This window comes from Chaetura pelagica, unplaced genomic scaffold, assembly GCF_000747805.2.
Source record: "Chaetura pelagica isolate M959 unplaced genomic scaffold, ChaPel_1.0 scaffold50, whole genome shotgun sequence".
Classification (NCBI taxonomy): domain Eukaryota; kingdom Metazoa; phylum Chordata; class Aves; order Apodiformes; family Apodidae; genus Chaetura; species Chaetura pelagica.
In genome coordinates this window covers 1,033,146-1,056,914 of record NW_009952366.1, presented here as the reverse complement: position 1 = coordinate 1,056,914, position 23,769 = coordinate 1,033,146, and the positions used below count along the sequence as shown (strand labels likewise).

General features: G+C 37.9%; 1 protein-coding gene across 1 annotated transcript in view; it reads left to right on the top strand.

The window, feature by feature from the left end:
- The window catches only part of PPFIA2 (protein tyrosine phosphatase, receptor type, f polypeptide (PTPRF), interacting protein (liprin), alpha 2), a 296,197-nt gene that overhangs the window by 142,016 nt on the left and 130,412 nt on the right, over positions 1 to 23,769 (top strand). Inside the window, exon 3 of the mRNA XM_010007993.1 lies at positions 12,636 to 12,698. Coding sequence (XP_010006295.1) covers positions 12,636 to 12,698 — 63 coding nt within the window. The remainder of the gene's footprint in view (positions 1 to 12,635; positions 12,699 to 23,769) is intronic.

Sequence of the window (23,769 nt, the reverse complement as noted above, 5' to 3'; positions counted from 1 at the left end):
TAATACATGACAGAACAGCAACTACTGGCAGATTATAGATAAATTAAAAGATTAGGAGTATTTCAACAAAATCATACACAATGAAACAAAGAACAGCTACCTTACCCTCTCTATCTTAGCAAAATAAAATAGGGAAGGGACATCTCTCCACTGGGACATCTCTCTGCCAGGAGATCACTGCACCAGGACATCTCTACACTGGGACAGCTCTCCTTGGATGAGCAGGTGACACAGGGCTGTGCTGGTGCCCCGGCACAGAGATATCCTGGTGTAGAGATGTTCCTGTGCAGAGATGTCCCCATGGAGAGATGGCCCAGTGGAGAGTTGATAACAAAGAGTTTTCCCATGGAGAGCTTGCAGCAAAGAGTTGGCCTAGACCCAGATAAAATTATCATCTTGATGACAGGTCTTTATTAATGTAGAAAACCCTGGTGCAATTGAATTCTTGATGTAATATTTTCGGTTCAATATGTGTAACAAAGAAGAGTGAATTTTTTTCAGTTTACTTTGTTTATGATTTTTTAGCTTAGATTGGTTATGAGTTCCTCTGAGCTTTGTATGTGAGCCCAGATAAGGTACCAGATATGATGAATATAGTATAGGCATATGAGTATAGTATAGGCATAACATATATAATACACTGGATGACTTTATTAATGTTCTCAAGAAATGCAGAGACACTCTTAGAACCGCTGCTCTCAATGGGTGGGTTTTGTTGTGTTTTTTTCTTTCATAAAAATTATTGTATTTTGTGCTGTGAAGTGACTCCATCCAGTATATACTTTCAGGTTTAACCTAGCTGTGAAAAGGACAGTTCAATACATTTTGATTTTTGGTGGCAGAAACTCTTATCTCTAAGCTGGATGCCTATACAAATAACTCCTTCCTCTTTTTGCACCTGTCCAAACTCAGTCTTCAGTTTTGCAGTTCTTTAACTCCTGCAGAAATGCAGAAGCAAAGCTTTCTAAAATGGGCAGATGGCCAGCAGTAATCAGCCATGTTCAGAAATGCTGCCTGCTGCTCTGCTTCTGCCTCACAATTTTACAAATCACTAATCTGCAGGATTCTTCTTAATCCATCCCTGCTGGCTTTAATTTTTAAGGTTTTATGATAAGGTTATACCTCATGTAAATTCCTTGAACTAACTATAACATTTTGCAAAGAACATTTTAATACATTCATCACTGTGACATAAAATAATTGCATTTGTTTTTAATATCAGGACTGTTGCATCCTGTATGTAGCATATACACTGTAATACACACAGTGAGAAGGAGGCTCTGAAAGGGCACACTGAAGAAGCATAGCGAGCCTGGAGATCTTAGCAGCACCTGAAGCTTGGGAGCTGCTGGCACTGGCTACAAATACAAACCTTTGCTGATGTATATTATTGCCAGGTTACTCAGTGCAATTTTCTCTCTATGGCCTGCTGATGAATACTGCTGTATACAAGCAGGGTATCCTTTTTTTTCTTCTGTGAGAGTTAACAAAATTTCAGCAATGTGTAAACACTGTGAAAGAAAAATTAGCTTTACCATCTGCTTTCCTCTGACTAACATTTCTGCCATCACATCACTAAGCCTCTCTGATGGAATTAAAATAGATAGCTGCAAAGGAGCACACTCAGTCTTTGAAACGTACAACCATAAAAGCACTGGAGTAACAAACCCAACCAGGCATATATATATGTATAAAAGCCAAATTTTCATTAAATGCTCCAATTGTGCTGTTTCTGTATCTCATTGTCTTGAGAAAATTCTATTGGGAAGTTCAAATATGAAGGTAAATTGATGAGATGTTCACAAACTTGAAAAGTGTTAATTTTAGTTCCTCAGGACAGTGAAAGGCAGAAGGTTGTTTTTTTTTTTTATTCTGGCTCTCATACCAGCCTGTAGCTGCCATATCCGATCACCTCAGAATCACTCTTACATTGAAATAATTGATCTTTTTGTTTGGCAGTATGATACATAAGTGAAAGAGGATAACCTTTCCATTTGGAGCTTGTCACAGCATAAGCGTTCATAGTTGTGTAGAGAACACAACTGTGAGTTCATAGGACATGGAAGCTTTATGCTTTAAATCTCTACTACAGATTACCACAAATACCATAGAAGTCACCACTAGCAAAGATACCTATGATTAATAAAGCAAATATATATATATATATGCATATATATCTCAAGCTATTACAAATTGTCAGCAATCAGTATTATAGTAGAGATCAATAATAGCAACAATCAATAATAGCAGCAGTCAATAATTGCAGCAATTAAGTAGATATATAATAATATAGATTACTACAAACTTAGAACTAGTGAATTTATAAATAATCTAACACCAAATGTGTCAGAGAACTTATATGTATATATATGGTACCAAGTGCATTAAACAGATTCCAGAAGGCGCCAAACCATACCTGAGGGGAGAACCAACCCATCCGAGAAGGGTACCCAAGCATTCCAGAAGTGGGAGGACCAAATGAACCAACCCCATTTTTTTCCCCAGACTAATTTCCTGTTCTTGCAGTTAGAGTAGCCAATGGCAATTATTGGTCCTTATCTTCTCAGGATCTTTTTCCCCCTTTTCCAGGCTATTTTTCACAATTTTAGATGATAAGTTGACATTCCATCATTCATAGGTTTTGCACTTTTCAATAGTATCTCAGGATGTCTCTCATTTCTATGTACCCAGCTGTACTTCAAAGATGCCAGCTGCACTTCTCAGGGGTGCTTCTGATTCACAGGCCTAGTTCCCAGGCTGACAGCTCCCAGGCTGGCAGGCATGTTCTCTGTCAGTAATTCAGCAGACATTTTCTTTATCAGTATTTTTCCCTCTAACCAGGTCACTTCTATGGCTGCTCATATCAGAGCTGTAAGTGCAAGTTTTAATTTTTCTATTAATAAGATCTTTGTCAGGGGAAAAAAAAAAAAAAAGTAAAAAAAAATAAAGTGAGGTACTTGGTTACAAAGCTGATAGTTTGCTTAGGTAATTTAAGTAAACTAAGAATTTCTGAAGTGGTCCCCTTTCACCTGTTTTTTAGTAGTTGTGACATTGACCCAGAATCAGACATGAAATCCAAGCATCCTTTAGATTCCTTCTGTGCTTGGGAGGATTTACCTCCACTTCTGCCATCTTCTGGAAGAGGGTGCAGCAGCCAGAGTATCCCTGGACCTACGCTGATCTCCTGTTTGGCACTGAGCTATCACGTGTGAACCTTTAACAACCAAGTAGGGCAGGGATGAAAACTCAAGGGCACCAGTACTGAGAGAAGTGCCCTAACTAGTCTGAAAGTAATTTTCTCTTCTGGTGGAGTCAAGCATATGTAAAGAGGAATGACTTCAATAGAAGCCGCTAAAGTTCACAAATATTTTGTGAACTTAATCATGTGGGCTTTCACCTGAGTGGTAGCAGATTTCTATTCATATCCATGTTCTGACAATGGTAGAGGCTCTTTTAGCTACACTTTGCATTGGCATGGGGGTCTCTTGCTTGTACTGGAAATGCTCATAGTGAGTAAGACAGAAGAAAAAGAGACATACTCTTGCAGGGTGACAGTGGACATAAGTAGCTTTAGTGCCTTTGTGATCACTAACCTCCCACTGGAGGTTTAATACTATTTTTTAATAACAATATAGTACTTCCTAGAATAATTTCAAGTGTAGTGACACTTATAAATACTAACAGCAAACCCAAACTATGAGCACAGGTATATGGAACTAAAGAAGATGCCTAATCACATAAACTCTCTTAAATGAATATGCATTAATTTTTTCTTATTCTCATTTTCACTGAGATGATGGTTAGAACAATGTTTTCAAAACAGACTGACCTGAAATCATAGCTATGATTTCCTTAAAATTCCTATCTTATTGCAGGAACATTGGGGTATTTCTCTGGCTATACACTATATAATTATAAAGCATCACACAGGGTTGCAAAATGTCTTGATATTTTTCCTTATGGAGGTTTAACATTAATCCCATAAAAGTAATCCAGACAGCTGTAAAGCTGTTACAATTACATCAAAAAGAGTCAGAGCTGTTGATAAAACAAGTGGGATTTGGAGTTAGAAGAGTTGGTACTTCTGTTAAGTAAGGTTACATGTCACTCGTAGCTAAGACAATCAAATGAATGCACTTATTGATATTAAGTATGTATCTTTGTTCCACAACAAATGTTGTGTTAATGATAAAAACCACCACACTTCTAACTCAATAATAATTAATTATTAACCATGTCTTCTGCCAGTGCTAATGATGTATTCCTTTGATGTGCACAAGTACATATGCCAAGCCATTGTCTGGAGAGAGTATTAGTTAATATATATGTCGTGAAGCTCTTCATAGATTTGCTTTTTTATATTGTTTAAAGATAATATACTGTATTTAAATAATTATTTGGTCAGTTGCAATGCTAAGTTGCAATATAAGCTACTGACTAAACGCCATCTTTTGGTAACCATTTTTTTCCTGAGCTTATTTGCTGTGATTAATGCTACTATTTTAAATGATGATTCTGACTCCAAAAATGGTAGCATCCCACAGTAATTAATGTCATGCAACAAAGTGCAAAAAATAAATGGAAAATAAATCAGGAATTAATCATACTTTGAAGTCTGGAAGATGGATGGATGGATGGTTGGATGGATAGATGGATATGAGAAAAAAAATCACAGGTCATGCTAACACCTTGTGGCCAAGAAGGCCAATGGCATCCTGGGGTGCATTAGAAAGGGTGTGGTTAGTAGATCAAGAGAGGTTCTCCTCCCCCTTTATTCTGCATTGGTGAGGCCACATCTGGAGTATTGTGTCCAGTTCTGGGCCCCTCAGTTCAAGAAGGACAGGGAACTGCTTGAAAGAGTCCAGCACAGAGCCACAAAGATGATGAAGGGAGTGGAACATCTCCCTTATGAGGAAAGGCTGAGGGAGCTGGGTCTCTTTAGCTTGGAGAAAAGGAGACTGAGGGGTGACCTCATCAATGTTTACAAATATGTAAGGGGTGAGTGTCAGGGAGGTGGAGTTAGGCTTTTCTCAGTGATGACCAGTGATAGGACAAGGGGCAATGGGTGCAAATTGGAGCATAGGAGGTTCAAGGTGAAAATCCGAAAAAAAAATTTTACTGTGAGAGTGACAGAGCACTGGAACAGACTGCCCAGGGAGGTTGTGGAGTCTCCTTCACTGGAGACATTCAAAACCCACCTGAATGCATTCCTGTGTGATGTGCTCTAGGTGACCCTGCTCTGGCAGGGGGGGTTGGACTAGATGATCTTTCGAGGTCCCTTCCAACCCCTAAGATTCTATGATTCTATGAAGAGTCTGACTCCATCTTCCTTTAGATTAATAATTAGGCATTAATAAAGTTTCCTCTCAGCCTTCTCTTCTCCAGGCTAAACAGTCCCAGCTCTCTCAGCCTTTCCGCATAAGGGAGATGGTCCAGTCCCCCAGACATCTTTGTCACCCTCTGCTGGGCTCTCTCTAGTAGTTCCCTGTCTCTCTTGAACTGGGGAGCTCAGAACTGGTCCCAGTATTCCAGCTGTGGCCTCACCAGGGCAGAGTAGAGGAGGGGAATGACTTCTCTCAACCTACTAGACACACTCTTTTTTATGCAACCCAGGATTCCATTGGCCTTCTTGGTGACAAGGGCACATTGCTGGCTCATGGATAATTTACTATCTACCAGGACTCCCAGATCCTTCTTCTCAGAACTACTTTCCAGCAGGTCCACCTGTAACCTATATTGGTGGATGGCGTTGTCCTTCCCAGGTGCAGGACCCTACACTTGCCCTTGTTGAACTTCATTAGGTTCTTCTCTGCCCAGCTTTCAAGGCTGCCCTTTCAAGCTGTATCGGCAGCACAGCCCTCTGGAGTGTTGGCCATCATTCCCAATTTTATATGATCAATGAACTTGCTGAGGATACACTCTGTCCCTTGATCCAGCTCATTGAGGAATATGTTGAACAAGACTGGACCTACTGTTGACCACTGCTGGCTACAGGCCTCAAGTTCTACTAAGTCAAGTTATTTTGCATCTTCCATTGGCCAAGAGCAAGCAGTCAATCTGTAGTGACTTTGTATTTGTAGTTACAGTGATTTCTGCAATATCTTAATACCAATGTGATGCATTTCCTTTTAATTTTTAAGTGGAATTATGATACTGTAGATTATATTAAAGATAGCTTTTCAACTTTGTTTGCAACTGAAATACAGAACATCTTGGAGGAAGGATTTAATACCAAGTGAAATTAGGGCACTTTTTTAGTATTCCCAAGATGAAATAAGTTTGTTAAAGTTAAAACCCATAACACTGTAAGGAAAAAAATGTGGTTTATTTTTTATAGAAATATTGCTGTCATCATTCCTGAGTAGTCTGAGTGTCTAAGCTTTCTCTTGGATTCTGAATGCATCTTTTACAAAGTCAGCAACTCGTTTGTATTTCACTTGAAATGGGAACTCAGCTCAGCTTCCCTCTGACAGAGATGTGGTAATCAGCACCAACCAGAAAATGCAATTTACTTGGCACCTGCTAAAGTTTCCCTTTCCTGTGCTTGTGTGTCAGCAGTAATGATGCAGCTATGGTGAGGAAACAGCTTTTCAAAGCAAAATATTGTATTTTGTGAAGAAAAAGGTAATTAAATAATAAAATGCCTTGTAAGTGCTTGGCATTATTTAGCAAGCAAGGCTGGTGAGTTTTTGGCTAAGAGAGAGGACCGTGCATTGTCAAACCATCTAAATCTAGGCAACAAGTCCATGGGCCCAGATGGGATTCATCCTAGGGTGCTGAGGGAGCTGGTGGAAGAACTAGCCAAGCCACTCTTGATCATTTATCAGCAGTCCTGGCTGACTGGGGAGGTTCCAGATGTCTGGAAGTTGGCCAATGTGATGCCCATCCACAAGAAGGGCCAGAAGGAGGATCCAGGGAACTACAGGCCTGTCAGCCTGACCTCAGTGCCTAGCAAGATTACAGAACAGATTATCCTGAGTGCCATCCAGTGACATGTAGAAGATAACCAGGTGATCAGGTCCAGCCAACATGGGTTCAGGAGAGGAAGGTCCTGCCTGACCAATCTCCTCTCCTTCTGTGACTGGGTGACTTGCCTAGTGGATGAGGGGAAGGCTGTGGATGTGGCCTGCCTTGACTTCAGCAAGGCCTTTGCCACAGTCTTCCACAGCATCCTCCTGGAGAAGCCAGCAGTCCAAGGCTTGGACAGGTGCACCCTTCACTGGGTTAAAAACTGGTTGGGCAACTGAGCCCAGAGAGTGATGGTGGATGGAGCTGCATCCAGCTGGCATCCTGTGAACAGTGGTGTCCCTCAGGGATCAGTACTGGGCCCAGTCCTATTCAACATCTTTATTGATGACCTGGATGTGGGGATTGAGTCCACCCTCAGTAAATTCGTAGATGTCACCCAGCTGGGGGGAAGGAGCTGCAGGAGGACCTGGACAGGCTGGGTTGATGCCAATGGCATGAAATTCAACAAGACCAAGTGTAGGGTCCTGCACTAATGAACAAAACACCTCTGATTTGCAAACTAGATTCTGTATTTTTTATATACATATTTGTCTATATCTGCAGTTATGATCTACTCAGAAAGATTGTTTTTGTCTGGATCTGCAGTCTTTCATGTTGCTATGTGGGTGAGTCTGACAAAAAATATACCAAATATTTATTCACTCAGGCTTTGGTGCTAATTCTTTGGCTATTTCAGTAAGTGTTGCCAGGGTTTGGGGTTTTTTTATTATTCTTTTCATTGTAGTCATTGAAGTTTGTGTTCTTGATTTTAGCATTTTAAATTGTGCTGTAGTCTCAGTTTTATATGGGCATGATAATTATTGTTATACTTCTAAATCCTGGTGCTTAGCTAGGTTGAATAGCATGCAGAAATGTGAGATGGTTGGTAACAGGAAATCTTTTCTTCCCTGGACCACTCTTTGGTCACCACTGCAGCATTTGAGACTAGTAGCAGCACAGCAAAGGAAGTTTGGCTTGTGGACACACTCTCTCTCCTCAAGTCTCCTGGCCTACATCCAGTTTAAGCATCTTTGCAACTATTTTAAACAGATTTTCAACAGCTGTTTCTCTTAACTTTAATTAAAAAGATATAGCTCTTCCAATATACTATGTTAGAAAATGTGGTCTGATTTATATTTCAAGCAGCTGAAGAGAATATTACATATGGAGTAAATAAACTACTTAAAGAAAGGGTTCCAAAACTCATTTTTCACTTGGAGCATTTTAAATTTGGGCATTCAGTCAGTGCTGTTTTGCATTATAAACCAGTGTGAAAAATGGCAGTTGAAAAATAATTTTAAAAGGTTTTGTGAATAAACATGGCGTTTGTGAATAAACATGGTGACAGTCTTCAGACAGTCTTCAGTCTACCGGTCTTCACCTACAAAGTTAATGTATATTTTAAAAATAAATAAATAAATATATTATTTCAGTTCTTTCCTTCACAATTGGATTTTCATTTCATATTTCAGAGTGGTCATCTTAATAATGCTTTTCATGAAAGCTCTTGTGGAAACACTGGGTAATCACCCTCTCCTACCTAGCCAAGTTATAAAATATAGAAATCTACATTTGAGCTATAGTTAATGGAGAGAAATACCCAGTTTTATGTACATTTAATCCTAAAATAGATCCTGACAATCATCGGATACATTTTGTTTTCATTTTGATAATGTAGGTTTTTTGGGCTTTGGCTTTTTGGACTCTGTGGATGAACAAAGACATTGTTTCCCTGCCCTGGTGCAATACAAAAGATGTAGCTATATCTGAGGGCTAAAAAATCTTTCTTTTGTTTTCAATCACATGGGTATAATATATTACTTTTGAGATTCTTTCAGGTGATAGTAAAAAAGAAGCTTCTGTTTTGCTTCTTCCTCACTCACATCTTTGGTTTGGTTTCAGTGGAAGTGCTTCTACTTTCTCTCCCCTCATATTCTCCACCATTGGATTGTCTTTCTAAGGTGTAGTTTCACTGCCTGTATCTGCCACTGCTCATGTTTTTTTCAAATTACATTAATGTGAAGCAGAACTGATATCTGACATCTGGCTGTTGCCCAGAGGGTTATGAACAGCTGAGAAAAAGACCAAAGTCTTTTTCATTTGCCTTTGCTCCTCTCATAAGCAGCCTCAGATCCTTAAACTGAGTGTAAATCATGAATGTATCACTACATTGCTGTATAACAACAACAACAACAAAAAAGTGAATTGCAGCCAACGAATGTATGTGTATCCCAAGCATACATTGTTTATACATACATGAAATGTTCCCTTCTGCCTTTTATGAGAAGAAAAATTCTCAGAGCTGTACTTGTACAGTGCCTAGCAAACATGATGGCCAGTTATATAAATTATTTTAAATAATAATTGATAATTGCTGTGAGACAGCAAGAATGTATGTGATCACCCTGACTTGTTCAGGATGTGTAGAATGCTGTACAGTAATCAGTGAAATAAGGAAGGGAAAGATTTCAGATTTCTTTAAAGCTGGCCCAACAGAGTAGCATTAAATCCCCCACGAATTAGTGCTATCTATGTGTGTTTCACTCGTATCTTCAAGAGCAAGCTGTATTTTTCACTATTTATTTCTCTAGAAAGATAAACATTTAAAAAGACCCACCAAAACTAAGAAAAGTTCTACCAAAACACTTTGCAGACTGCAGATATCTATGTAGTTGTACATGTTTTTCTCTGAGGGGACAGGCTATGAGAAAAATCTATGTACAATAATGTTTATCTATATTTACTGGGCTTGTAGAATCAGAGAGTCACAGAATTCCAGGTTGGAAGGATTCTCAAGGATCATCTGGTCCAACCTTTCTAGGTAGGAACATGGTTTAGATGAGATGTCCCAGCACCTTGTCAAGCTGAGTATTAAAAATGTCCAGTGTTGGGGAATCCACCATTTCCCTGGGAAGATTATTGCAAGGTCTGACTGCTCGCATAGTGAAAAATTTTCTTCTGATGTCCAATAGGAGTAACTTGCCTAGGAGTAACTTGCATCAATTGTCCCTCATCTCTTCCATGAGAATGAGGTTGTAGTTTTAAAAGTCGTACTTAGCGTGTCTAAATATAGAAAATAAAATACAAAATCTTTTCATGTGGTCTAGGATTTACACTGACAATCTCAAGAGACTTGTTGTTACTGGAATCAGAATTGGCAGAGCTTTGATAAAAAAAACCAACAACCTGCCTTCCTCATATAATTAGCCAAGACAGAGTGGTATTGTGTACTTTTTCCTCTTTAATTTTCTCCATCTCTGACAATTTTAGAAGCAATGCACAAATTTTCATTTCAATTTTTTTTTTCATTTCTCTTCTCTAACACTTGTCATTTTTGGTACTATGCATTGAATAAGAAATTACCATGTCTATAAGGAAATAGCCTTATGGCATTGAAATACCAGGGATCACTCACTTCCAATTATGTAAATTTTCCCATAGGGATGAAGAGTTAAAATGTTGGACCTTAAACCTATCAGCTGCTAGAATTGACCACTGTTCATTTTATACCTTTCATCAATAAGCCTTTAATCACAGTTATACAAGATAAAACAGGGTGAAAACTGTTTATAAGATAATTTGAAAACTTTGGCTACCTAGAGATTATTGCTGTTAACAGTGAGGGACAGCAAAGATTAATTAGTTAACAGAGCTCAGATGCAGCAGTCAAAAGTGTACAGTAGATCTACCTTTTCATACAAAAGTGCAAAATTATCAGAAATCATCATATGTGCAATACATAAATTTAAAAAATGTGCAAAATTGTGTAAACTATTTACAAATTAACACAGATGTATTTTGTTTTGACCCTTTAAAATAGTTTTATATGTATAAACATTGAGACTGAATTTAATAAGCATTAAATCACACTTAAAGAAAGATGTGTGAGACTGAAATAATGATTGGATAAAGTTTATAATGTGTATGTTTTCTTGTGCTGAGATATTGTTTATTTAAAAGTGCCATGCTTACATAATGTGGATTGTGTTTTCCTTACAAAATTCTGAAGCAACTGTGGTGTTCATGATCCATCTAAACATGATACATGAATTGACCACGAAGTTGTTTTGCATGGAAATGTTCTGTTCAAAAGTAGCTGCTTTCTATGAACTGAAATATCTTTTTTTTTCCTCTTTTCTTTTCTTTTTTCTTTTTTTTTAAAGCATTATAAAATGCTTTCAAGTATGCAAGGATGTAAATCTAGAGAAGGGAATTCTGACAGAAGCATGTTAAGAACTTGCCAACATACGTGGAGAGTTTTGCTTATAATTCAAGACTTGCTCTTTTTGTTACCACTAAAAGTGGTAACAAAGCATTAAAATATTGAAAAAGCATTTAAACTATTGAAAGTTTCAAGATCCTTCAAATAATGCAAAATTGTTACAAAACACAATGTGAAGTTAATTGGAAAGGTGGTTTGTAGATAGATGAGCATGGACACATTCCTGTGGTGTTGTTACTTATATTGATATGCACATCTTTGTTTACTGCAAAAGTAAAGCTTAACTTCCTCATAAATTATAATAGTAAATTCATTATACAACACATTGTACGATACGTTTTCCAAATGTTATATTGTGCTATTAAAAGTACTTGAATAAAAAAATACTGTCTTTTTGTCACTTCTGAATACCAGGTTTACTGTGTTGTGTTGGTAAATAGTCACATAAATAAAGCTCAGGTTGATATTGACTTTGAGAGATGATGAAGCTCAACTATAATTAGCATGAACATTGTATGTATTGTTACATATGCTCTCCACAATTGAATGAAATTGTTTAGAGGTTTAGTCTAAAACTGTGGGCTTTCTTTGTAATGTCAGTCAGGATAGATTGAACCAGAGATTTTAAAAGTACTTCTAGAACTTTTTGAAAATTTCTGGTGTTAATTTCCTCAGAAGTAAGTTTTGAGATCTGAAGAAATGTCATCTGGTTAGATCTGGTCTACTAGTTGGGGTATTTCCAAAGAGGAATGTTATATGCAGGACTGCAAAAAAAATGAAAAAGTCATGAAAAAGGAGGAAAAATAGCATTCCATGCAAAAATATATTATTCAGCTAGTTGAAGAGACTTCCATATTTTTAACTATATGTAGCTTTTTTCCTACTGTTTTTCCACTCTTAAAATTGTTAGGTGCAACAGAGTAATCTGAGACAGCATGAAAATTTTGTCAATTTAATAGGTAAATTCCATGGAGTTCTTTTGATGTCTTTCCATAAGACAGGGAATTTGGAGGAGAAGATCCTATTTTCTTCAAACCTCACCAACAGGTAAACCTCTTGCTTTATGCAGAGGCCTCAGACCAGAGTTATCCATGGAGCTGTGATTATTTCTCCATAGTTATCTGACTGATTGACAGTGCTTCAAAGTTCACTTCCGTGAATACTGTCCAGAACACCAAAGTGATTTACTGTTTGGTTGTTCTCAGTGCCTCATGTGCCAGGAGATGTAACAATACTTTCAATTTTTTTGTGTGAATTTCAGTTGAGCCACATTTTTCTTCTCTTAGATCAGCTTGCTTGGATGATCATAACATTCAGCTTGTTAGCATGGTGTAATTTAAATATACTGTAGCGCTGTACAAAATTCTGTTCCTTTCAGCAGAATCTCTGTTGCCCCCTTTTTCAGATGACGGTTGCTGCTGGTACGAGCATTGAGAATAACATTCAAAGGACCATATCCTGCCCTAATGTATGTTCAAGATACCTTGGATTTTTGTGTAATTTAAATGCAAAGCCTCCTTATGTGAATTTGATAATTATTTTTTTTTGCCCACAGAAGATACTGAGGTTACTTCACATTATATATTTCAGGGTCACTGAATATTGTACTACAAGTGAGGTCACAGCTTACCAAAATTACTGAACTACTGTCATTTTTTTTTATGGTTTGGTGGTGCAGCTAAAAAAAGACAGATAATATATTCAGTTCCTTCTGTGTTTACCTTGCATCCCACCCAGCTCAGTGCTCCTTTCACCCAGAATCAGTAGAACAGTAATAGACAAAATGAGAAAGGCAATGTGAGGCTATATTTATTCTGCTTAACCTTGCTCTAAATTGGATTTTGATATAAAGATGTGTAATACTAAATTTGGAAGGAAGGTAATTTAATTATTCTTACTTAAACAAATGTACTCCATGACTTAAAATAGAGGAAAGGTGGAGCTTCTATTTCTCACAAAAGGTAGAATAAGAAATCTGTGATATTAATGAAAGAATCAAGTTATTCACTTGTAGTATAATAGGTCATTTATCTTTTTTTTTTCATTAAAATATTCAGATAATGGGAGGTTATTGGGCCAAAATTGAACTTCTTTACGATAATGGGGAAACGTTAATGAGAATTTGGGATGCACCACTGAGAAAAGACTGTGGCTCTGTGTTATCTAGAAGGTATTTTTTATGATGCAATGCCTTTAATATATTTTTATTATTATTATTTTACCTCAAAATTGTTTGGGGTCTTTTAGTTTTCTTTCTTTTTCTGAAAAGTACATTATGACAGGCTCTAAACAGTTGCTTTCTTAAAAGAATGAAATAAACCAACGACACTGAGGTTACGTTTTATTCTTTGAATTGTATCTGTTTCCACTAAAATCAGTAAGCAATTCATTAACTGCTAATGAACAAGAAAATCCTTATTCTTCCCTTCAGAGATCACAAGAGCTGTCATTGTAAACTGCAGTTCTTAATTGAGCCCCATTTTTAATTCTGTTCTTCCTCTCTGAACTTCTGTGAGGATTTATGTTCTCAAAAATAAATATGTCAACCTCCACAAGAAAGGGGATAAAGTCAGTCAGACTCACCAACTGGCTTTCTGAAGGCATCTGTCTTTCTGAGTTGCTTAAAAGGACAACCTAAAAGGACATCTTGGTTTAGAGACCTTAGTTACAGGTGACTAAAATTAAGTAATACAAACCCTCTTTTACCAATTTAAGATGAAGTTTAGGACATGAACTACCTCACTGAACTAGGGTCCTAAAAGCCTGGTGTTTAATTAAGCTACAATTCAGCCACTTTCAGTGATGTAAACAAGGTGTAACATTTGAAGAATCTTAAGATAGCTTGGATGGATTGTCACTGGGGGTCTTTTTCTCTTAACTTAAGCAGTTTGTTATGCGAATAGCTTAACCTAGACATTAAAGACCATTCTAAAAATTGAAGCTTGGAAAAAAAATAATTCCTATGTAAGTAACAGAGAAAAATCCTCCAATTCAGTTGACAGACTAGGCTTTCATATTTTCTTTGGAAATCTCTCCACGAACTAAAAAGAATTTTAAAAAATGGTCTTTAATGAAAAACTTAGTTCCCATTCTAGATTTCACTACTGGTGTAAATGCATTAATAATAGAAACTTCTGTGTTTTCAAAACTACTGTTTGTTTCCTCCTCAGGGGAAAATAGCACAATTCAGTTACAAAGAGTGTAAAATAAGCTCTTGCCATTATTATTTACTTGTACCCAAAGTCATTCTCAAGTGGTCTTGTGGCATAATTTAGATTCTCACATTATAAATAAGTGCAGAAACCAAATTCTTAACTCTGAAGACTCTTAACAAGGAGATACCATATTTTTTTTTTCTGTTTCAGACTACAAAAAAATTCTCAATTAAAGTTTATTTTATGCAGATGATTTTTATACTTGAATTCCTCAAATTCTTTTTTAACTTTATCAGATTTTTAAACTAATAATTAATAGTTACCAAAAGTCCTGCTAGATAAAAATAATCCTGTTCAGAGAGAAAATGATGCCTACCAACATCTACATGTTATCCAAATGCACAAAACCTTCAGCAAGTCTGAAGCGTGGAAACCTGCACTCACCCTTTCACCCAGCATCTTGCAGAGAGAATAGGAAGGGAATGCAGTTTTACTTTACAAGTACTTCTGTTGGCACAGGATCTTCCTGGGGCACTGTAACAATTGCAAAAGCAGATCCAGCTTCAGTTAAGAGAAATACAGTAACAGAAAAGAGTAATCCAAAACTTGATCAATAATTGCAAAGTGTTTCATTCATTCCTAAATCCTCGTTTCCTAATAAGTAGAAACTGTTTCTGCAGCTATTTGCTACTGAATAAAACCTGGCTCCTTAGACTTTTTCACAAGTAGACTTTTAAATTATGACTGATTGTTCTTATGCTAATTAGAAATGATTGCTAGAGGAACAACTTAATGTACTTTGTAATTTATGACAAAGAAAATTCATTAAATAATTTATTTTATTCCATTGAATTCCAAACCCACAATTGCCTGTGTGAACCATAGTTTCAATAGCTGGCATTACCACTGCCAATACTACAGCTTGAAACTGTTTGAATGCCTGATAACTTCTCAATTATTGGGCTATATCGCTCTGAAATATTTTCTGGTTTCTTGTAATTACTGTGAATGACACAACTTTGTATTTCTGCCTTTTGAAAAAGAGATAGCTGTGAAAGATGCTCTCAGAAGCTTAAAATTTTCAGTCAGTGCATTGAAAATTGTTCAGCATTTTAATTATGGCATTTAATGGCATTAGTTATACAGTTATAATTCATTATAAGACTCTGTTATTTATTCAAAAAGCAGCACAATGCATTTTATTTGGCTTTTCTGGCTCTTAATCTCAGACCTAAAATATATTTCTGGAAATACTCATCTAGAAGCAGAGGTTAGGATGCTGTAGCTGTACAGAAAACATAGAATAGATTGTTCACAAGACATACATGTTAAAATATAAAAAAAGGCTTTATTAAGCCTTAGTACCGTCTCTGAATGTTATTAATAGCAAATGCAAGCAGTTTTTTAATTATAAAGGGTGCATAGGATATCATTTTGCTTAATAGAAATACACTGCAAAGCTTGCAATAAAAATGAAACTCTAGAAGCTGCAAACATATTAGAAATTGCGAATTCAGATATTATGATGATTTTCAAGGAACAATTTTGTGGGCATTTTCCCACAAATGAAAAAATCTAATTTGCATGCTGTTGCTCTGTGGAGTTTATAGCTCCATAGTCTTCAATATAGGCCTCAATTTACCTTTATTCCCTCATAAACTTCCTGATTTCTTTTTCTCATTATTATAAATTGTTCACATGACAGAAGCTGAGTGAAGAAATCGGTATTATATACAGTAGTCAGACACTACGGCAGTTTATTCCCTTCTCTTACAAACTGTTTAGTAGGATAATAAGAAACCCTTAATTAGTCGGTTTGCTTTCTTTCATGCAAGATATTCCAAATCTTGATTGTTACATGTCACATATATCTTCTATATGTATATTATTTTTAGAGGCTATTCTTTAAATAACCACTAGAAAACCTGCTGTGTTTTCTTCATTCAAAACAGTAGGATTTAAGTCTGTTTTTTTTTAAACAAAATCACTCTAGATAATTAGTTAAAACATACTTCATTGCATATAACTGCAAGGAAAATGAAATATTTAAAATTTATCAAGTGCAAAGCCAATGTATTTCATTATTCCAGCATCAGCTATTCCACTACTCTTGCACGGAAACGCCACATTTGTTCTGTCTAAAGTGATACACACCTTCAGGAATTCTTCATAGAGCTAGTCATAAGTTTTAATTACATGAAAATGCAGATTTTTAAAATTTCAGCATATGTCATTCAGGCTGTTCTGACTGGGTAGATGTTTTTCTTAATTACATAGCTTAATGTGTGTAAATTTTTAAAATCAATGTTTTATTGCTTTAAGGCTTTAGACAAGATATAGAGCACATATATAAATAACTTCTAAGCAATAATTCTGTAGGAAAACAGCATTTTTCCTATATTTTACCAAATGCAGTTGTTCGGCAGCATTTTATAAAACTGCTGGGTTTCATTCATCAACAATCATAATACTTTACACTATTTCAAAAGATGTTTGGTGAGCACTACTATGAGAAGAGGAGAGAGAGTAAGAAAGTTTTGGTAATATACAGATATCTTAAAATACCAGTGTATTTATTTTTCTCCCAGATGAGAATGAAACTGTACTTCCTATGTTTTCTGGACACTTTTTTTTTCTTTTTTTTTTCTTTTTTTTCCTATCAAAGGTTCAATCCTGCTTGTTTTCATCAGTTTGTTATGTGAATAAGATGAACATGTTATTTTCCTTAAGTTTAGGCCAAATGCCTTTATTCTCAGGTAAACTTGAGCAGAAATATTTTTTTTTCTATTCTAGGAACATTACTGGGACTGAGAGGAAAAATTAATCCAGAATTGCTATACATAGGAAAAAAAAGTCAGCAGCCTAAGCACAATTACAAACTTCAGTCTTTCTCAGGTTGCTATGAGGGTTTTCTGAGTTTTCAACTCAACTTCTTCAGCTCTTTTTCAACCTTCACAGGGCTCAGGGATTGAGCAAATAGTGACCTACCTCTTGGAGCTAGAAAACCATTTTTTGTGATCACCTGACGCTCTCAAGTGTGAGACCCTTTTGGCACATGGATGTTTTATTTTTATCCATGAAAGGAAAGAAATTTTAGGGAGGTTTCCTTCTCAAGCTTTTACTCAAACTTCATAATTCAAAGTCTTAATTAATTAAAAAAGAAATTTGTAAACAGAATACTAATTTCAATTCATTCTCACTGCCAATGGCTCTGCAGCCCTGTATTTTGACCATGACAGTAATCTTTTCATCCTCATCTTCTATTTCCCTCCCACGGGGCCAGCAAATCACATGATGCAGCTCTACGCTTCTGCCTCTGCTCTAGACCTTGTTACAGGCAATTAGCTGGCAGATCTGCTGCCTGGCCAGCTGTGCCAAGTGTGTTAAATCCTAAGGAAGAAAGAAATAGCAGCAATGTGTGGCAACTGGAGAGATGTAGCACTGACAAATGTGCATCTTAGCAACAACATGGTGTTCTGGTCCTCAAACTTGTGACTGCATGCTCATAGTAATGCTGTTATGTGCACAACTTCAGTGTCCTACATAGCCTTGCAAGCACTCCCAACACTTTTGCACGGCATTTGGACTCACCCAGGCCCAGTGCATTGATTCCACCCATTTGAGATATTGAAAATTGCAAAGTAGAAAGAAGGAATTAGGAGTTGTAGTAGCTTTAGCAAGGGATTTGCAAGGAGCAATGCTCAGGCAATACCTAAGTTGCTCCACACCTTTTTAATTTTAATTTTATATATATACTGAGAATGGACACAGTCCCATATGGTTAGCTCTGTTTTCAACTACAGCATGCCAATTTATAGGTGCTTATCTGTTGCATTCTGCGAAAATAAACACCTTTAAAAACAGTACATCAGTACCATGATGAAGGGTATTATATGCAAAAAATCTTGGCTGGGTTCACAGAAACTATATGTTACTGGACAGCTTTACTGAGCAGATCCACTGCAGTGAAATACCCACAACCCTCAAGCTTGGTATTCTTTTCTCTATGGGCCAATGAGAGGTTTAATTGTTGTGGGATAATCTTGGCCAGCAAGGAGATTCCCACCCAGGTGTTCTCTCACGCATCCTCTTCAACAGGATGGGAAAGCTCATAGGTTGAGATAAAGATGGGGAGATCACATATTGATCACCACATTTGCAAAACAGACTTAACGTGGGGAAAATAAAATTAATTTATTGCAAATTAAATAGATTTGGACAGTGGGAAATGAAGACAACAAATTAAAGTAAGACCTATTGCATAACCCTGCACTTTTTCCTAGGCTCAGCTTCACCCCTTCCTTCCCAAATCCTCCAGCCCCACACTCCAAGCAATGCAGGGCTATAGGAATGGGAGGTGGGGTCAAAACCAACAGTTCCTCTCCTCCTTCTACCTCACTTTATTTTGGCTTGGGGTCAACCATGGGCTGCCATGTGTATCTTCTCTGATGCCTGGAGTGACTTCTCCTCTTCCTTCTCTGAACCTTGTTGTCCACACTGTGGTTTCTTACTCCCTTGTTCTTCCCTTTCTCCTTTGCCTGTGTGGCATTTTTTTACAATTTCATAAATCTGTTTTCCAAGGTGGCTCTCTTGTCTAAGGGGCTCAGCTGTGCCTTGCAGGAGGCAGTTGGAACCAGCTGGAGTTGTCTGTGACTGGCACTGGGCAGCCCTGGCCTCTCACCACCAAGGCCCTGGCAGCCCCTGCTGCCAGCAATGGGCCATGTGTGCCCAGGACGCTGCTGTAGCTGTGCCCTGTCTGACCACACCTCACACACACGTGTCTACAAACAGGGATGAGCACTGCAAGGAGTCCAGCCCATCACTGGGGGCATTCTCCCTCTTCAGCTCATGTCACATCTCAAACCAGCTTCCACGTGTTTTCAAGAAAGGAGCTTTTTTTTGTTCCCCTCTGCTTCTGAGACATATTAAGTAAGGAGGCATTCAAGCCACTAAAGGAAGATTTAGATTTGGAAATAACTAGGTTTTGCCTAACTTTAAAAGGAAATCTGGGCAGATAGAGATGTTATTTGAGAAGAACAGGTTTTTATTGGTTTGGCAACATTTTGCCTCTGTTATTACTTAGAAAAATATTAGTGTTCACCAGAAAATAGATGGGAAGAAAGTATTCCACGACAGAGTTTTAATGCAGAGAGAAAAAAAATAAAAAGTCTAGGTAACGGTAAAGCTTTTAGATATTTACAGTTACTATTCATCTGGAATTTGCATTTATCTTGGAAAGCAGATACAGAAGAATCACCAGCTGTTAATTCTAGAGAAATAACTATTTTGGCAAAGTCAAATGGGCAAGTTCCTTTGCAAGAATAAAAGAATGCCATCCACTCCTTTGCTTTAGCCTCCTGCCCTGGTTCAAATGTTGCTGCTGACACTTTCCTGAACGCTTTTTATGCTGAGTTAAGTGGGCTGGAAGGGCAGCTTGACTCTTTGCTACTGCCATTAGCAGGCTCAGACTTCATTGCCTTCTAATTATGTAATCTGTTTCAGGGAGCTGTATTCAATTTGACACCATCATGAGTCAAAACAAAGTTTACATCCCAGCATTCTTACTGGTCCTTATAAAAAACCCTACAAAACACAAAACTGACAAAGGTCAAAACTGTCCCTGACCAATGAAAGATTGCAAGAAGCTGTCCTTGGAAAATGAGTAGTGCACTTCTTGACAAATATGAACCTAAATGGATTTTAGAAATCCTTTTAGATTTTTATTTATCTGTATTTGCCACACGCTTGTCAAGTACAATGATGTTGTTAGCATTACAATGCGAAGTAATTTTTCATCTATTCAAGGCATGGATAATTGCCACTTACTATGATCAGTGAAAGTCTGTGATAAAGTGCTCATTGACTGGTTAAGATTTAGATGACTTGGGATATCTAACAGTTTTGTAATAATAATCTTGTTTGTTTTAAATACTGTGTGTTTATATGCTGATATTTCAATTAAATTGAAGTGTCTGACTAAACATCTTCAGCTTTAATTTTAGTAAAAAATAACCCAAACCAACTCTGATTACTTGTAACTGGATCAGTGCATCAAATTACAGGTTTTCTTTTCTGCAACCGATTAGGCTGCTCTTTCTTGCTTTGGTTACATATACATTTTTATAGCTCCTAAAGATATTGACTAACTCCTGGCAGTTTAAGTAGTCAATTATTGTGAAAAGAGCATTATTCAACATTTACAATACTTTTCAATCTCCTAGAAGATGAAATCCTCCCAAAGAGCAGGCTATGTCACTCCCAGCGTGTCTGAAAACAAGTTCAGGTGCTTCTGTTCTGCACTTTTTCTGCACTACAGATTTGGAAAGTTCTAAGTTAGGTTCTATTCTGAGGGTGGGTTTAAGATAGAAACATGAGTGTCCTGATCCTGAAGAGCTGAGACCAGGACCTGTGAAAGAGAAGTCTGTTCCTATTCACACTATTTTTATTTTTACAATTTTTTTCTTTCTTCCTTTTATATTGGAATAGGTGATGGCCAAATATATAACTTTATAAATATTATATATATATAAAATGTGATATATATATATATATAATATGTTATATGTTTTTTATTTTAATATGCTAATATGTACAAAATACATTTTACAGTCAGTGTCCAGAGGTTGAAATTCTTTGAATAGTACTAAACAGATCATTCAAAGTGTCAAAATGGGATTGCTCAAAATCTTAATAATTACGAAAGTTTAAACTTATGTATACTCATGGACATGCAATTTATTATTTTTTTTTCAAATTATGATGATGAATATTTCTATTGATTATTCTAACACACTTTAAACCTGAAGTTAAATAAATGTATTGAGGATGAACAGTCATAAACTGTGTTTAGCCAAAGTTTAAAAAAAATTTCTTTTACACCTATGTAGAAATCTTTTTTTTACTATTATTATTAAAATACTTGTGTAAGCTGCATAATGAAAGTGCAAAAGGATAGACAAAAAATGGCAGTGAACAATTAGTTTACAGAGCATCAGTATTAGTCATGTTGATGCTGCTTACTTTTTAATATTAATGTTCAACAGTTCAGCCCTGCTTTCTCTGCCCTAAACCTTCACAGAGTAGCAAATTGTGTTTCTGCTATGAAGTCTGTGAACACAAAAGCTGCGTCGGAATTCTACTTCAGATATTTGATGGGTCATTGTGTCGACCCTGTGGTTCTAGTTTGCTGCCCAAAGCTGTGATCAGAGCCCACTGCTGTTCCCACCTGCCCTGCCTGCTGGGGTGTTGCTCTCCTCAACAATAATGGTTTCAGATACAAATCATTCTGATTTACATGAAGAAAAACTTTACTGTAAGGGTGACAGAGCACTGAAACAGGCTGCCCAGAGAGCTTGTGGAGTCTCCTTCTCTGGAGACTTTCAAGACCCATCTGGATGTGTTTCTGTGTGATCTGCCTTAGGTATTTCAGCTGCAGCAGGGGGGTTGGACTTGATGATTTTCAGAGGTCCCTTCCAACCCTTATGATTCTACGATTCTGTGATTCTATGAATAAGGCAGATACCCTGTTGGGAATCTGTTATAGATCACCCAACCAGGATGAGAAAGTAGGGAACTTCAACCTACCAGATGTCTGCTGGAAATACAACACAGCAGAGAGGAGACAGGCTAAGAGGTTCCTCAAGTGTGTAGAAGATAACTTCCTGACACAGCTGCTAAAAGAGCCTACCAAGGAAAGGCTGAGATACTTAATGCCTTCTTTTTTCCTCTGTGTTTAATAGCCAGACCAGATTCTCCCAGGTTATCTAGGGGCTGGATAAGATAAGGATAGAGAGAAGAACACCCTCCCTCACCCCTCCACTCCATAATCCAGGAGGTATCAGTTAAGGACCTGCTACAGCACCCGGACATTCACAAATCTATCGGGCTGCATGGGTTTCACTTGAGAGTATTGACAGAGCTGGCAGGGCAGCTCACCATGCCTCTCTCTGCCAGTTATTAACAGTCCTGGACAACAAGGAGAGGTCCCAGACAACTGGAGGCTCGACAATGTGATGCCCATCTATGAGAAGGGCCCGAAGAAGGATCCAGAGAACTACAGGCTTGTCAACCTGACTTCAGTACTGTGGAAAATCATGGAGAGGTTCGTCTTGAGTGCACTCACATGGCAAGTGCAGGACAGCCTGGGAATCAGGCCTAGCAGCACAGATTCAGGAAGGGCAGGTCCTGCTTGACCAACCTAATCTCCTTCTATGATCAGGTGACCCACCTGGTGGATGAGGGAAGAGCTTTGATGTTTCTGTCTAGACTTCAGTAAAGCCTTTGACACTTTTTCCCACAGCATTCTCCTAGGAGAACCTGCTGACACATGGCATAGACAGATGCACTCTTCTCTGGGAAAAAAAATGACTGGATGGCCGAGCCCAGAGAGCTGTGGCAAACGGGGTTGGGAACAGTTGGCAGCCTGTCACTAGTGCTGTTCCCCAGGGCTCAGTTTTGGAGCCAGTCTTGTTCAGTATCTTTATTGCTTATCTAGATGATGGGATTGAATGCTTTCTCAGTAAGTATGCAGATGACACCAAATTGGGTGGGAGTGTTGATCTGCTTCAGGGTAGGAGGGCTCTGCAGAGGGACCTGGAAGAGCTGGATTGATGGACCAAGGCCATTTATATGTGGTTCAATAAGGCCAACTGCCAGGCCCTGCCTTTCAGTCACAACAACCCCAAGCAACATTAAAGGCTTAGGGAAGGATGGAAAGCTGTCTGGAGGAAAAGGACTTGGGGTGCTGTTTGATAGCCAGCTTAACTTGAGCCAGCAGTGTGCCCAGGTGGCCAAGAAGGCCAATAGCATCCTGGCCTGCATTAAGAATAACATGTCCAGCAGGAGTAGGTAAGTGATTACGCCCACGTATTCTGCACTGGCAAGGTCGTACCTTGAGTACTGCGTGCAGTTCTGGGTCCTGAACTACCAGAAGGATGTTGAGTTGCTGGAGCATGTCCAGAGAAGAGTTACCAAGCTGGTGAAGGGTCTAGAGAGCAAGTCCTATGAGGAGAGTCTAAGGGAATTGGCATTATTTAGTTTGAAGGAGACTGCTCTCTATAGCTACCTGAATGGAGGTTGTAGTGAGGTGAATGTTGGCCTCTTCTCCCAAATGAATAATGACAGGACTAAAGGAAGTGGCCTGAAGTTGTGCCAGGGGAGGTTTGAAGTAGATATTAGGAAGAATTTCTGTACAGAAAGAGTGGCTAGAAACTGGAACAGCCTGCCCAGAGACTGGAACAGCCTGCCCAAACACTGGAACAGCCTGCCCAGAGAGGTGGTGGAGTCACCACCTCTGGAGCTATTCAAGAAATGTGTAGATATGCCACTTCAGGGCATGCTCTAGTGGGCATTGTGGTTTTTTTGAGGTTGTGTGGTGTTGTTGGT